Source organism: Macrobrachium rosenbergii, chromosome 39 (assembly GCF_040412425.1).
Source record: "Macrobrachium rosenbergii isolate ZJJX-2024 chromosome 39, ASM4041242v1, whole genome shotgun sequence".
NCBI classification, from domain to species: domain Eukaryota; kingdom Metazoa; phylum Arthropoda; class Malacostraca; order Decapoda; family Palaemonidae; genus Macrobrachium; species Macrobrachium rosenbergii.
The window spans coordinates 2,962,501-2,975,815 of NC_089779.1; the positions used below are offsets into that span (position 1 = coordinate 2,962,501).

At 41.7% G+C, this 13,315-nt stretch overlaps 2 protein-coding genes across 14 annotated transcripts in view; one reads left to right on the top strand and one right to left on the bottom strand.

Moving 5' to 3' along the window:
- LOC136825652 (serine-rich adhesin for platelets-like) overlaps positions 1-2,788 on the bottom strand; it is a 91,753-nt gene extending 88,965 nt beyond the window's left edge. For 6 of the 12 annotated variants that reach the window (XM_067082319.1, XM_067082316.1, XM_067082328.1 and 3 more), the window contains exons 1-2: positions 2,647-2,785; positions 1,023-1,679 (exon numbers count right to left, since the gene is read on the bottom strand). The gene's annotated coding sequence lies outside the window, so the exon portion shown is untranslated. Of the gene's footprint in view, positions 1-1,022; positions 1,680-2,575 lie in introns of all 12 variants that reach the window. The other 6 variants (XM_067082317.1, XM_067082325.1, XM_067082315.1 and 3 more) reach the window with 4 other exon arrangements.
- A 3,603-nt stretch (positions 2,789-6,391) lies between these two features.
- The window catches only part of LOC136825654 (enoyl-CoA hydratase domain-containing protein 3, mitochondrial-like), a 53,492-nt gene continuing 46,568 nt past the window's right edge, over positions 6,392-13,315 (top strand). For both annotated transcript variants that reach the window (XM_067082332.1, XM_067082333.1), the window contains exons 1-2: positions 6,392-6,527; positions 9,665-9,774. In XM_067082332.1, coding sequence (XP_066938433.1) covers positions 6,495-6,527; positions 9,665-9,774 — 143 coding nt within the window. In that variant the 5' untranslated portion in view covers positions 6,392-6,494. The remainder of the gene's footprint in view (positions 6,528-9,664; positions 9,775-13,315) is intronic.

The window sequence follows — 13,315 nt, forward strand, 5'->3', positions numbered from 1 at the left end:
AAGTAACACAAATGTGTTTTACACAATAAACAATCCTAAAAACTTAAATGTACATCTGTTTAAGTTATAAACTTCCTGTTTATCGGAGTGGATGACAACTTTATTCTCAAAAATAAAAATTGTACAGTTTTTTTACGAGACTTACTAACGGAGAAGTAACCGAGGAGAAATACCATTTTATAGATTTTCCAAAATGAAAAACTAAAGTCTTAGAAAAAAAAAAAGCGGAGCGAGGACAGCGGCCGGTTCTGCAACAGAGCTAATTTTTTTCTTATTTTTCCCCCAATCACTTACTTCTTCTTCTACTTCTTTAAAAAAAAAAAACCTAAGTAACGATGTTGACATAACCAGCTTACTTTCAAAGAAGCGCATCACTCTGACTAGTACATCGGTATCAGTAATGATTGATTAAAAGAAATGATCATAAGATAAATTTCCATTTACTCTTGTCTCTAATTAGATCAATCATTCAACAAAAAAAGAAAATAAAACAAGATACTCGAACGTTTTTTCAGAAGAGAGCAGTTAAACAAAAAGAGAGAAGTTAAAAAAAAAGAGAGCAGTTCAACAAAAACCGACACCTGACAGCATTGTGATTAGGGGGTTTACTGTATCTAACAAGGTGGAAAGAAATCTCGGTATTTAGCTTTATTCTGTGCAATAATAAGTACTTTAGTAATTAGGCAAAGAATTTTAAACTACTTACATGTTTCCGTTTATTTCAACTCACTTTGGTATATTAATCAGTCTAATTATTCCCAGGAATTTGATTATTAAAAATATATGTTTGGTATTTTGCCGAGCCTACAAATATACGAACGTTGAAAACGCTGTCGTAAAGTCAAATGGCTGAGGTGCATCTTCAAATCCTCATCCAATTTCGCTTCAGGTCCTAAACCTGATGACCTTTGCTTGACAGTCTTCAAGGCTCACACATGTTCGACGTACAGTAACTCTTTTGACTGGGTGATCCGTGTAAGGAACCGTACAAATTACTGAACAAACTTTGTACTCAAACTTACCTCAAGAGATGGGTCATCTTCTTTGGTACGTTGTCAAAATTGTTTCCCTGTTCGGACAGATCCAGCCCCACGTTTTGGGCAACTAGCCTCTCTTGAAGATACCACGAACAGGTGATGGTAGGATTCACATGGGGATAAAGGTAAGCAAGGATGGGCGTAGCGATTCTTTCAGGATGGTGGACGGCCACCTGACTTGCCTATACCGTGCCTAACGCCTCTTACATACACCCACCTGAGCTGCCATTTGCCATTCCTTCTCTCGTTCTAGATTTTTGTTTCTTCAAGATTTCTCACTATGCATTCAGTAGTATTATTACACGAGCTGTGGACACACTTAAATGGGTGAGCTTGAGACTTGTCATCACCAAATAAATTATATTGCAGCTTAGTTCGCAACTGATGGCTCCTTTTTTACTTTTAATGTTTCGCGCACATGAGCCCTTTATGCGTAAACTCTTGCTTGCAGCTTCCACTAATCACTCATTTGTTTTTCCCACAGAAACGACGCTTCGGAAATGTTATGGAGGCACTAATATCACATCTTGAATTCTACGAGCAAGTACTTTATTATTCAGGCTTACTTCGCGCCGTATCTCCTTCTGCTTGGCGAAAGTTCCCTAAAGGCATATTTTTGGTCATGCAAGCCTAACTTCAATCCTGTGGGGAGGGAGGGGGGGGGGAGAATTCATTATGAGACTGAACCCCAAAACTGAGAGGAGGCGACGCTTCTGTCAGGTAAAAAGAGAGCTTTCTCAACATGAAACACGTGACCCCAACTCATCTTCCTGACTACGACATGCATGTCGGGCCCATCATGCCGAGAGAGAGAAGCCCTGGAAGAAATCTAATAGAGGCGTCGTCTTTTAACTGTATAAATTAGCGTCGATATGGCCACTGCCGAAAAATTGGATAAGCTTTTTCTTCCTAATTCCCCAGCAAATGACGATAACTGGAAAATTCACTGCCCACAAAAGGACAACCATTTTCACCTAATAAAACATTTGCCTTTAAAAAATCCTCTTAAACTCAAAACAAAGTGTAAAAACGGGAATGTCTGGTAGGAATTTTGAAACTACAAATACATAAGCAATGGTGGCAAGTCAGGATGCAGTGTACAGTGTTTGCCGGCAATGATAGCTACCATTGATTAAAAACATCAGCTCAGAGGGGCCAGCTGCTCGTTACTTTTACTACACGAGACTATTGGGGAATACTATCACCGAGGTCTTTGAACTCACTTCTATCTGGATCCAAGTTTTGTTATTTAATACTCTGTCTTATCGTCAGCACATTTCAGAATCATAAGCAAAAGAATATGGTTCAAGAATTATGGAAGGGTACCTGTAACACCAATAAATCGATCCGGCTATACATAAAAACCAAGAAACACTGGGCCAAAACACTTCATGCCAGAAACATTTCTCAATATAGTGTTGGTAACAAACAATTTTTTTTATCATCACACTAACAACGACCCGACAAGTCACTATTATCCATTTACAGAGTAAATTTGTCTCTCGAGTAAACTCGCTATGTCATCACAATCGCTTTACTGTGTAAACTCTTCGGGGATATTGTTTCAAAATGATGACGACATTAGAGGAAAAATCAAGCGCACTCTAACAAGATGAAATCACTGGGACCCGTGGGAGTCGTAACGCAAGGCGACCCATCGCCGAGAAGAGGTTCTGCGGACGTCACCGCTCGACCGAGGTTGGACTGCGACTGTCGAGTCACCCGAGTGTCGATGAGGTTGAACTCGCCGAGTAGTAGAGGGATTGTGGGTGCGCTGCGGCAACCGAGGCACGTACCAGGTTGCCTAGAACTCGCAAACGTACTTACGCACACACGCACGCCCACCAAGGCCGACTTGCTCATGTAAATTCTTCGCTCGAGTGGGTAGACCACGGCGACGGTGGAAAAGAGGCCCTGCCCAAATGTCTTGAAATGCTTAGCTCTCTAACTCTGTGAAGTCGGGCGATTTTTTTCAGCGCCCGCTTCAAATGTTTCCTCGAATCTGTCATGACGAAGAATAGATCCTTTGCTAACGAAAGAGGCTAAATTAGCACCTGCTCCACAGCAGCACATATATTTCCTATAGAGAATGGCTGGTGTTTATTTATTTAGCCCGCTGATTATGTTTGTCAGCGAGGAAGTGAAATTGGGGAGGGCTTTCCTTGGATTGATAACTGGGTAAAAGAGTGTGGACGTTGCGTAAGGCATCCTACGTCATGACCTTCCTTTTGGGAATTGTAGCGGGGGTCACCTGCTGCATTTAGTACTCTTAGTGAGTGAATGGTATTTTTACATCAAAATATTTTGCTACATTGTTATTCAAGGAGACTAAAACAAGTTTTGCAAACCCAATAATTATCATCTTTCATTGACGGCGACTTTACCGATAGCGCTCTTGCAATGGTAACCGACGGTTGTGTGGAGGAAATGTTAATGGTTCCAGTGAATGGTCAGAGGGAGGTAACGACCAGTGGCTGAATGAATGAATCAAAAGCAAAAAGCGAAAACAGGTGGTGAGTGAGAGGACTGGTGGATCTCGCCTAATGTAAGTAGGCTACTCCTGTTTAATCGTGAATGGGAAATCAGACCGAAATTCCGAACCTGTTTTTCGTTACCTTCGGTGAGATACCACTTGCAGACGAATTCACGAAACATTTAAAGTTTTAGAAGCGGCCATTTCCATAGTTTCTTAGCCGGGTGTGTCAACTCTGAACGCTTGACCTCGAGAGAGACCATTAGACTCTCGTAAACTAATTTCGTGAACTTAGAAAATGTGGCGATTTTCTCGGTAATCCTGTGTTAAACTTGTTAATTAAATTTGAATTATTCCTTTCCATGAGTGTGAACAGTAGACAGTACGGTTTTCACTGAATAGGCCTAAGTGTAGGTTACATGAAGGACGCATATAGAATATAGATCGTTGGAATATGTGTAAGAGACGAAAAGGTGGGGGCCGGGGCGAGAGAGAGAGAGAGAGAGAGAGAGAGAGAGTGACCTTGCAAGGTAGAATCATTCAAATAAGCGAGTCCAAAGGTCACTTAAGATGTTATCGTAACCATATGAATAATTACGTAGGAAAACAGTAGGATCTAATTATTAAATCCACACAAGAGGAGTTTGTAACCAAGAGGCAAAGTCCAAAGTAAGAAGACTGTAGCGCAGCTAGGTTTAATTTTCATTCATCCTTAAGTCTCTCTCTCTCTCTCTCTCTCTCTCTCTCTCTCTCTCTCTCTCTCTCTCTCTCTCTCTCTCTCTCTTTAAATACGTTTGCTGCCCAACTTCTCTGACTATTACTTCTATGTGCAATTACGCTTTTTTTCTTAAGTTCCACTTTTAGATCTTTGTGCTTCTTCTCTATTTTTTTAGTCTTCTTTTTCTAGATGTCCAACTACTCCAATTCCCTATCATCACTGTCTTAAGCGATGGATGGCGGAATGGCTTGACGGCTTAAGTTACGCAACTCAGATCTTTTAATACGTGCATACATACATACATTCATAAACACACACATTTATATATATATATATATATATATATATATATATATATATATATATATATATATATATATATATAAATTATAATTAATGAGGCTATGATTTTTGGTGCATTTCCCGGTAACACCGTTGTCTGTTGCAGTTCGAGAAACCGGTAAACCAGTCGTAATCCTGTCCCTTATGTATTGAGAGTGTATACTTCACAACATTCCCGTTGTAAATGCATATAGGGTGGCATTTAGGATCTTGCCCTAGAGAAAGAGGCCCTGTTAGCATAAGGCTGACTTAATCTAAATCGAACGGTTGGAGGATGTAGTTAGCATTCCTTATGTAGAATACTCGCCTTCAAATTGCAAATTTCGTCGTATATGGATTATTACTTATCATCATATTGAAGCAATGTAATGTAATTCAAGTGCAAACTTAAAAGCTGTTTTTACATTATCCCATTCGTGCTGAAATAGGACTGAATGCAAGATTTATGATTAGGCCTATAACCTATCATGATATGATTATTATAGTCATAATATTCCTAATTTAAACAAATTCCTGGGCTATGAAGATCTCATTCTATTTCAGTTCGATGATAAATTGTATATCATGTTTTTTTTTATATTTTTACCAATAAAAGTCCTTTCTGGGTATCGGAACACTTAAAACTCATAGGCCTACCACGTTTAATAATTCAGAGGTAAATGCAAACTTGTTTATTATGTTATCAATTGGTAATGACTGTCAGTAGACAATAAACAATTAATATGGTCTTATTTCCGTGAAAAATTCTTTTTTACAAGATATATATATATATATATATATATATATATATATATATTATTATTATTATTATTATTATTATTATTATTATTATTATTATTATTATTATTATTATATCCAATGCAGCACGAAGGAACGCGTGCTTGAAAATATCACTAAGTCCACGTGAGAAGTTGAGTGGAAACCGGGACTTGGAACAAAACAGTTTTGAACCCAGTTAGAAGCACACCCAACCCTGCTGAAGAAGAAAAGGCTAAATAGCGTAGCCCTTTTAACCAGGGACAAGAAATAAATGTGAGAATTAAGCAAGAAATTCAAAAGACCTTTGAAGAGAAGAGGAAGGAAATGACGAAGCTGAGGTTCATAGAAAACTTCGGGGAAAATGAGTAGGCCTACATCGGGGGAAATTGAAACAAAGGGTGCGTGCATGATAATAAAAAGGCAAGCTGAATATGTTGTACCTGAAGGCACTTTCAGGGTAAAATATAAGAGCAAAGTCTGTGATATCTGCAGAGTGGGGACATTATTTTAGAGACCCTGAAATCCCTTAACAGAAAATTGGGGGAACACATAAGACTAGCCCTGAAAGTGAAGAATTTGGTAATGTAGGTTGCTGAAGCCAATAACCTCAGTCGCGGGAAAAATGAAAGGGTTGGGTTAAAAGTAAAGTAGAAATGGATTGGTAATATTCGGTAAATATTAGTTTAGTAACGTCTCTAACTTTCTGGGGGTTAATATTGAAGGACTGAAATGAACAGCCTGATGAAATATTAAATAAAGTAAATCTGAAGACGATTAAAATGGTAAATAACAAGGGAACTCAGTGACAGTTTAAATAATGTAATACGTGAAAGAAAAAAGCTATGAAGTAAGATTGTTTCAACTTAAATAGCTCTGCACCTAACAAGAGAAATATCAAATAAAGTAAAGCTGAAGACGATTAAAATAACAAGGGAACTCAGTGACAGTTTAAATAATGTAAAATGTGAAAGAAAAAAGCTACGAAGTAAGATTGTTTCAACTTAAATAGCTCTGCACTAACAAGAACAGTGTTCTGTTCTGTTGGGTGAGCTCTTTGGAAAGACTGCTTAGGAACGTTACTACTACTACTACTACAATCCCAACCACAGTCGGTTCCTTCAACCATAAAGAGTATATACGGTGAAAAAAGCTGCACAATATCACAATGTTCAAGACAACTTTGATGCGCAATTTACGTGTAAGTATTTCGACTACTAGTACAGGCTACTAGGTAGTCTAGTAGCCAAGCTATTGCCTTTTGGAAAATAGTATTTTGAACGTTTCCATTATTCGCTTCGTGAGGACGACGACGGCAATATGGAACCAATATTTTCCTGTTCGTTTTTTGAACTTATCTCCTAATGTTAGACGTGGTTGGAATCTCCTTGCGTCGTAGTTTAATAATAAAAAATAAAATATGATATAATTTAATAAACTTATATTTAAAAAGAATATTTTTGGTGGAGAATTTCTTTCGAAAATCGGCGTCGTCCGAGCGACATTTGTCCACGCTTCCAACAAGTGAATGTCCAGTGTCCGTGCGTTCCGAGTGTGTCTGTTTTGTCGGAATTATCTGCACTTGGGCATCAAGTGTCCAAGTGTCCATCTTATGGACACCCAGCTCCCGAGCGCCCTCCCCTTCGGGTGCGTAGTGTCCGAATTGCAGAGCCCTTCTGCAGTGACTCGAGCTCCCTCCGATGTCCCCGATGTCCTCCTCCGAGGAGGAGGACCCTCTGGCGGACGATGTTCCTACGTAGGTAAAGCGGTGTTCTGTTCGCCTCCTTCTCGTCTGGTACGACAGAAGCGTCCGTCCTGTTCTGCTGGGGAAGCTCCATCCTTTGGGAGCTTCTGCCTCCTCCCAAGGGGACTTCCCCAGTCTCATTGACGCCGCTCGTCGGTCAGCCCTTCTCGCCCGCCAGGATTTTGTCTGCCTCGTTGGGCTGGATCATTTGCTGAAAGATATTTTTAAGGTGTCCTTTAATCCTACTTTAATTCTAGGCCTTCAATCCTTTAAGTCCTTTAATCCTATATTTTCAGTCCTTGAGGTTTTGTGGTTCTGAGGTTCCTCGATTGGACCGTGGGTGCGCTAGCAAAAGAGATAGGGGACTGCGCATCGCTTCCAGAGAATTTTGCCTCGGACTGGTCGGGAGTTCTGGCCTGCGCAGATCGTGCAGTGAGGGACAGCGCACGTGAACTAGCCACCACTTTTACGACTGGTGTACTGAAGAAACGAGACTTATGGTGCTCGTACACCTCTAAGGGGATCACTCCTTCTCAGCGTTTTTCCCTTCTGTTCGCTCCCTTGGACAGCAACAGCTTGTTTCCTCAAGAGACTATAGAACGGGTGGCAGGAGAGTTGCAGAAGAAATCCACCCAAGATCTACTCGCTCAGTCCTCCAAGAGGACTAGGATCTCGACACGTCCTTCTTCCGCTGAAGTTCCTTCGACCAGGACTTCTTCTCCATTCCCTTGCAACCCTTACGAGGGAGTAGAGGTCGTGTCCAGATCCTCGAAAGGTTTAGCCACGTCAGCCATCAAGGGATACAGAGGAATAGACCTTTCATCAAATTAGGACTTAAATGATTTAATAAAGTCCCTGAATACAAGTAAGCAAGATAGAAGTCTGGATCTTGTGTGGAATTTGGATATTGTCCTCAAATGGCTGTCTGGCCTACCCTTTGAGCCTCTAGAATTGTCCTCAATTAGAGATCTGACAAGAAAGATGCTTTTTGCAATGGCTTTAGCAATGGTGAAGAGGGTTAGCGAGCTACATGCCTTTGATAAGAGAGTAGGCTTCTCACAAGGTGACACTATCTGCTCCTTGACCTTAGGTTTTATGGTGAAGAACTAAGACCCCTCTAGTCCCTGGCTACGCTCCTTTCCAGTCAAGGGCCTAGCTCTAGCTAACATACTGTGTCAAGCAGATCAGGAAAGACTCCTCTGCCCAGTTTGTTCTCTGCATGAGTATTTACGAAGAACCAAAGAAGTTAGAGGCCCTTCTCTGAATCTGTGGTACTCAGTTAAAAAACTCCAGTTGGCCGTTATCTAAGAATGCCTTAACATTCTTTTCAAGAACTGTGATTTCTGAATCACACTCTAAGATCCAAGAGGATGTCTTTCCTTTGTGCAAGGTCAAAGCTCATGAAATTAGAGCAGTGGCGACTTCCCTGGCCTTCAAGCGTAATCTACCACTGTCTTCTCTCTTGCAACTCACGTATTGGTGGTGCAAATCAGTTTTTGCAATGTTCTACCTACGTGATGTGGAAACAGTTTACGAAAGTTGCAGTACGCTAGGTCCGTTTTTCACAGCTGGCGCGGTGTTGGGTAAAGAGTGATAGGAGGATTTTCTTGATTTTTCCTCTATCCACTCTCCTTGAATGAGGATTGGTGTTGTCATGGGACGCATGATTGGTACTGTGTCGCGAGTGCCATCAGCTGGTTTGAATTTTAACAAGGTTGTGGTGTAGGTTTTAATTTTCTGGTCATAGTTTGTACTGCGCCCAGGACAAGGGCACACACACATTTCAATGTGTCTTTTTTGAATTGTTAGCCCTGGCAACCTGCAATTAACTCCTACATTGCAAGCACCCACTGAAGTAGAGGCTACTCTTGTCACTACTGCCACGTCACTACAGGTTGAGAAGAGCTCCGACCAGAGGCAGCACAGTACCCACCTGCCATAGCTCCCTCACCAGGTAAGTTTACAACAAGCATTTCACGATGCTAGCCAAATTTTCTATTTCAAATTCATCTCCATCTCTTGAGTGTTTTTGAGTAGTTTTGTCCAAGTATCCCACCTCCTGTCAATGTGGGATTTAGCTGTGTAATATGAATTACTTTCAGCGTTAATAATTTTTGAGGTGCAAATAGATGAAATGATAGTACTGGGTGCTAAGCTACTAGGTACTGGGTATTCAACTGGAAAGTCACCCTTGGTGCTTTAGTTTTCGTTAGTTTGTTGGTGCAGTAGAGTGCATTATACCTGTATTATGCTATATTATTTTTTCAGTGTTTGAGTATATTTGTTGTTTATAAAAGCAATAACTTTCAAGACTTTCAAGTGGAATTTTGAAACTTAAATTTGGTGCAGAATTTCACAAGTAAAATGAATAGCACATTTTTATATTTTTTAATTTTTTACAAGATGCCATACTTATTTATTTATTTCTTACAAGATGTCATATTTATTTATTTATTAGTGAGCAAAAAGAGTCTGCTACCTGACACTACTAACCAGACAAAGTGCTGTAGAAAATAGCATGATTTTACTATTTCTATGCTATTATGACTTGCTAGTACTGTAGTACTGTACTGTAATTGTATATTACATTGCAGGTATGTCATGTTAGACATTTATCCCAAGTTGCCACTTCCAGACCATCTGCTCTTAAGATATCAGAGGAAAAGGGAGTGCGTCATATAACACTTGCAAATCCAAAAACAAGGTACTGTACAGTGTTCTGTAAATTGAAACTTAATATCACTAATGTTATTCTGTTTGCGAATGAACCCATAAGTTATAGTGCCATTTTATTTATAGCAAATTGTTTCCCAGACAAGCCTTCTCAGAAGGCAAGAAAGGACCAATCTCTGACATGTGCGCAGTTCACATATGCTGTAAGGTCCAGTAAGTCTTAGCCATCAACCCAGCTCTTTGGTGTATGTGCAACTTTTTACCCCAACTGTTCAAAAGAATTTTTGTTAGGGATTGTCTTATTTGCATCTGTTCTTATGGAAATACAAACCACAGCCTTTTATTTATGAATATTCCCAGCACAAACTGGAAATAGTCATTAAAGCTTAGTAAAAAGGAGGTGAAGGAGTGGTAAGTGGTTGAATTGGAAATCCCCCACTCACCTGTCCCAGCTTGGCACTTTTTCTGTTGAAAATGGATGCCTTGCTGCACTCACCTCTGACTGATTTGTTTTTTTTTTCATTAACTATTTTTTTGTTACCTTTTGACAGAAAAGGAGAAGCCCTGCCCTCCCGTTGGTATGCACTCCACTTTGCTCCCAGCCGCTGTCGTGTATAGACATCACTGTGAACTCTGCCGGAATTGCTGTTTACTTTGCTTGCATGCTTTTGCTTGTTTTTGAATATATTTATATGATTTTGAGTTTTTTATATTATCATGAAACAATTCCTTCAGTCAGTTGAGCCTTCAACCTCAGAAAGGAACTTCAGGATTTCAGGCACTGTCCAGGGAAGGACAGGCCTTGTAATAGGTTCCTCTTTCAATAGGGGTAGATCCTGATATCCTCCTCTTGCAGGAGGCATGATTGTAATCAGAATACCCCATGTTCAGAGTGCCGTGTCTGGCCGTCTGAACAGTGGGTGCAGTTTGCCAGGAAGAAGAAGAGAGAGAAGGTCTCCCCACTGTCATTGGAGTGCAATACTTTGCTGGTGACATTGTAAGACCTCTTCAGTCCTTTCCCATACCCCAGGACTTGGACACCCTCAGTTGCAGAAGCACTTTGTAGAGATCATTAAAATGATTTTTATTGTGCCAAGGAAGAGACTGTAGCCTGTCCTGCAGACCACTCTTCAGCCACTGAATCACTATTGGGACCGCAGAAGGAACCCAGTGGTCTGATTACCCTGCCATGGTCTAGACTTTCCAGTGGTGTTTTAGACCAGGTGAATTCTCTTGTTTCTGGGCAAGACTATTCCATGTGGTCTAGCCGGTCTGGTAAGACACTTACTCTGCCTCTGGCGCATCGGAGGAAGTATTACATCCCTTCGGAGATTCCTTTCCTAACCAAACAGGTGGACCTGGACTTGGCTCTTTTTTGTTCTGGGTTGGTGCTTAACTGTTTCTGTGTGGAGGTAGTCTCTCTCTTGCTGGTGGAGGAAGCAGCACTGGAGTTGACTGCCATATCAGGGCTCCAAACAGTTTCTTGGTTGGATCTTTGGTCCCTTAAAGTGGCCATAATTGCTTCTTCTTCGTGAGGGCGAACACCCAAAGAAGATTTAGCTTTCAGGATAGCAAAACTGTGGGCAAACCTGGTTCTTGAGAGGCAAGATGCTGTGTTGTCTCAACCACCTATTTGCCACCTGACACAGCAGGAAGCTTCCAGTGTTCTGTTCTGTAGTGCTGGACCCATGGGGTGCAATGGCTGACACCTTCCAGCACCAGTGGGGCAACCTGTTGACCTATGTCTTTTCTCTGTTTTGCCTAATTTGTCAGGTAATCAACAGGGTGTTGATTATCACGAATCTCAGGTTGACTCTGGTGACCCCCAAGTGGCCACATACTGAGTGGTACCTGGACTTGCTAGCTCTGTTATCTGAGTTCCTGAGGGAAATTTCCAACGGCACAACCTTCTGTGTCAGCCGCACACCAAGAGGCATCACCAGGCAGTGGAAGCAGTGGCACTTCATGCCTAGAGACTATCCTGTGAGCAAGTGGATTTTCTTGCTGCACAGCAAAGGAGATATCTGGATACCTTCGGAAATCTTCAGCAGCTATATACCGAGGAAAATGGGCTGTCTTCTGTAGTTAGTGTCATCAGTGGAGTATCTCTCCAATCAGAGTAACTTTTTAGCAGGTATTGAACTTTCTGTCTCAGGCATTAAAGGCTTCAGTTCTGCCCTTGCCCAAGTCCTTAGGTTGAAAGGAGTCAATCTCTCTTCCTCATGGGAGATCTCCATGCTCCTGAGAAGCTTTGAACAGTCTTGCCTACCCCGGGAACCCAGGCCTCATGAGTGGGATGTGACTCATTTTGAGGAGCCTAACTCATACTCCTTATGAACCATTGAGAGAGTCTTCAGACAAGAATCAGACCCATAAGACTTTTCTTATGTGCCATGGCTTTGGCAAAGTGAGAAGGCAAGCTTCATGGCCTCTCCTTTGATGTGAACTACTCAAGGGGATGGGGATCAGTTACACACGAGTTTGTCCTGGAATTCATGGTGAAGACTCAGAATCCGTCGGTCCATGATGACAGATTCGAGTCCTTTTCTATCCCCTCGCTAGAGGACTTTTTTGGTAGTAATCCAGATGAGATGCCACTGTGTCCAGTTAGGGTGCTGCTGTGCTGTCTCAAGAGAATTTGACAGCTCAAGCCTGAGTGTTGATGCCTCCTCTTTAGTAGTGGCTCTTTTCTGGCTGCATGAGACGATCAAGTGGGCATACTCCTTATCTGGCGAGAAAGACGGGTATGGTCCGGATGGGAGCTCACTAAGTCAGGGGCACCGTCCCATCCCTTGCATTTTGAAAGAACCTGTTGGTTCAACAGGTGTTACAAGCGGTGGTGTTGTTGCGTCAGACCACATTTTCCTCATTTTGTCTTCTGGATGTTGCCCACAAGTCCTAGGACATGTTTTCCTTGGGTCCTGTGGTGGCTGTCCAACAAGTTGTGTAGTTCGCCTGGCTCCCTGAAGGGGACAGGGGCCATCTCTTTTAAGGTATTCAGTGAGCAAGGGAGATTGTGTGTGACTGGTCTCCTCCCATTTCTCTTCACCTTTCTCTTGCTTAGGGCAGAGAATCAGGCTGCTAGCAAGTACATGCTGGATGGACGAGGATTGCGTGTGAGTTGCACGACAGGGTATCCCGTCCATCATCTTTGTTTTTGGTAGATTGTTTGGATGCATGTTCCCCCATATGTACAGTATGCCAGAGATCCGGGATCCCTTTCTCTGCTCCGCTCTCTCGCACCAGGAAGGAACATCCCAGGCTGGGTGAATCTACCAGTCAGTTCAGAGAGCACCCTGATCTCTTCCCACTGATGGGTAAGTCTCTTAATGTAAAGAATAAAGGTTTACATTTGTGTAGGAACAAATAGCAAATTTTAAAAGTAATTTGTATTTTTCCTAACATACAAACCTGAAATTTTTTTACATAATGGCCCACCTCAGCCTGGCACCTGGACCGAAAGGCAAAGTGGAGTGCAGACCAACAGGGCCAGAGCTTACCCCTACCCATTGATAGATAACAACCTTGGCAGTAAGTTTTTAATGGTCGTTCTTGTTCGCATTTGCAAGCTT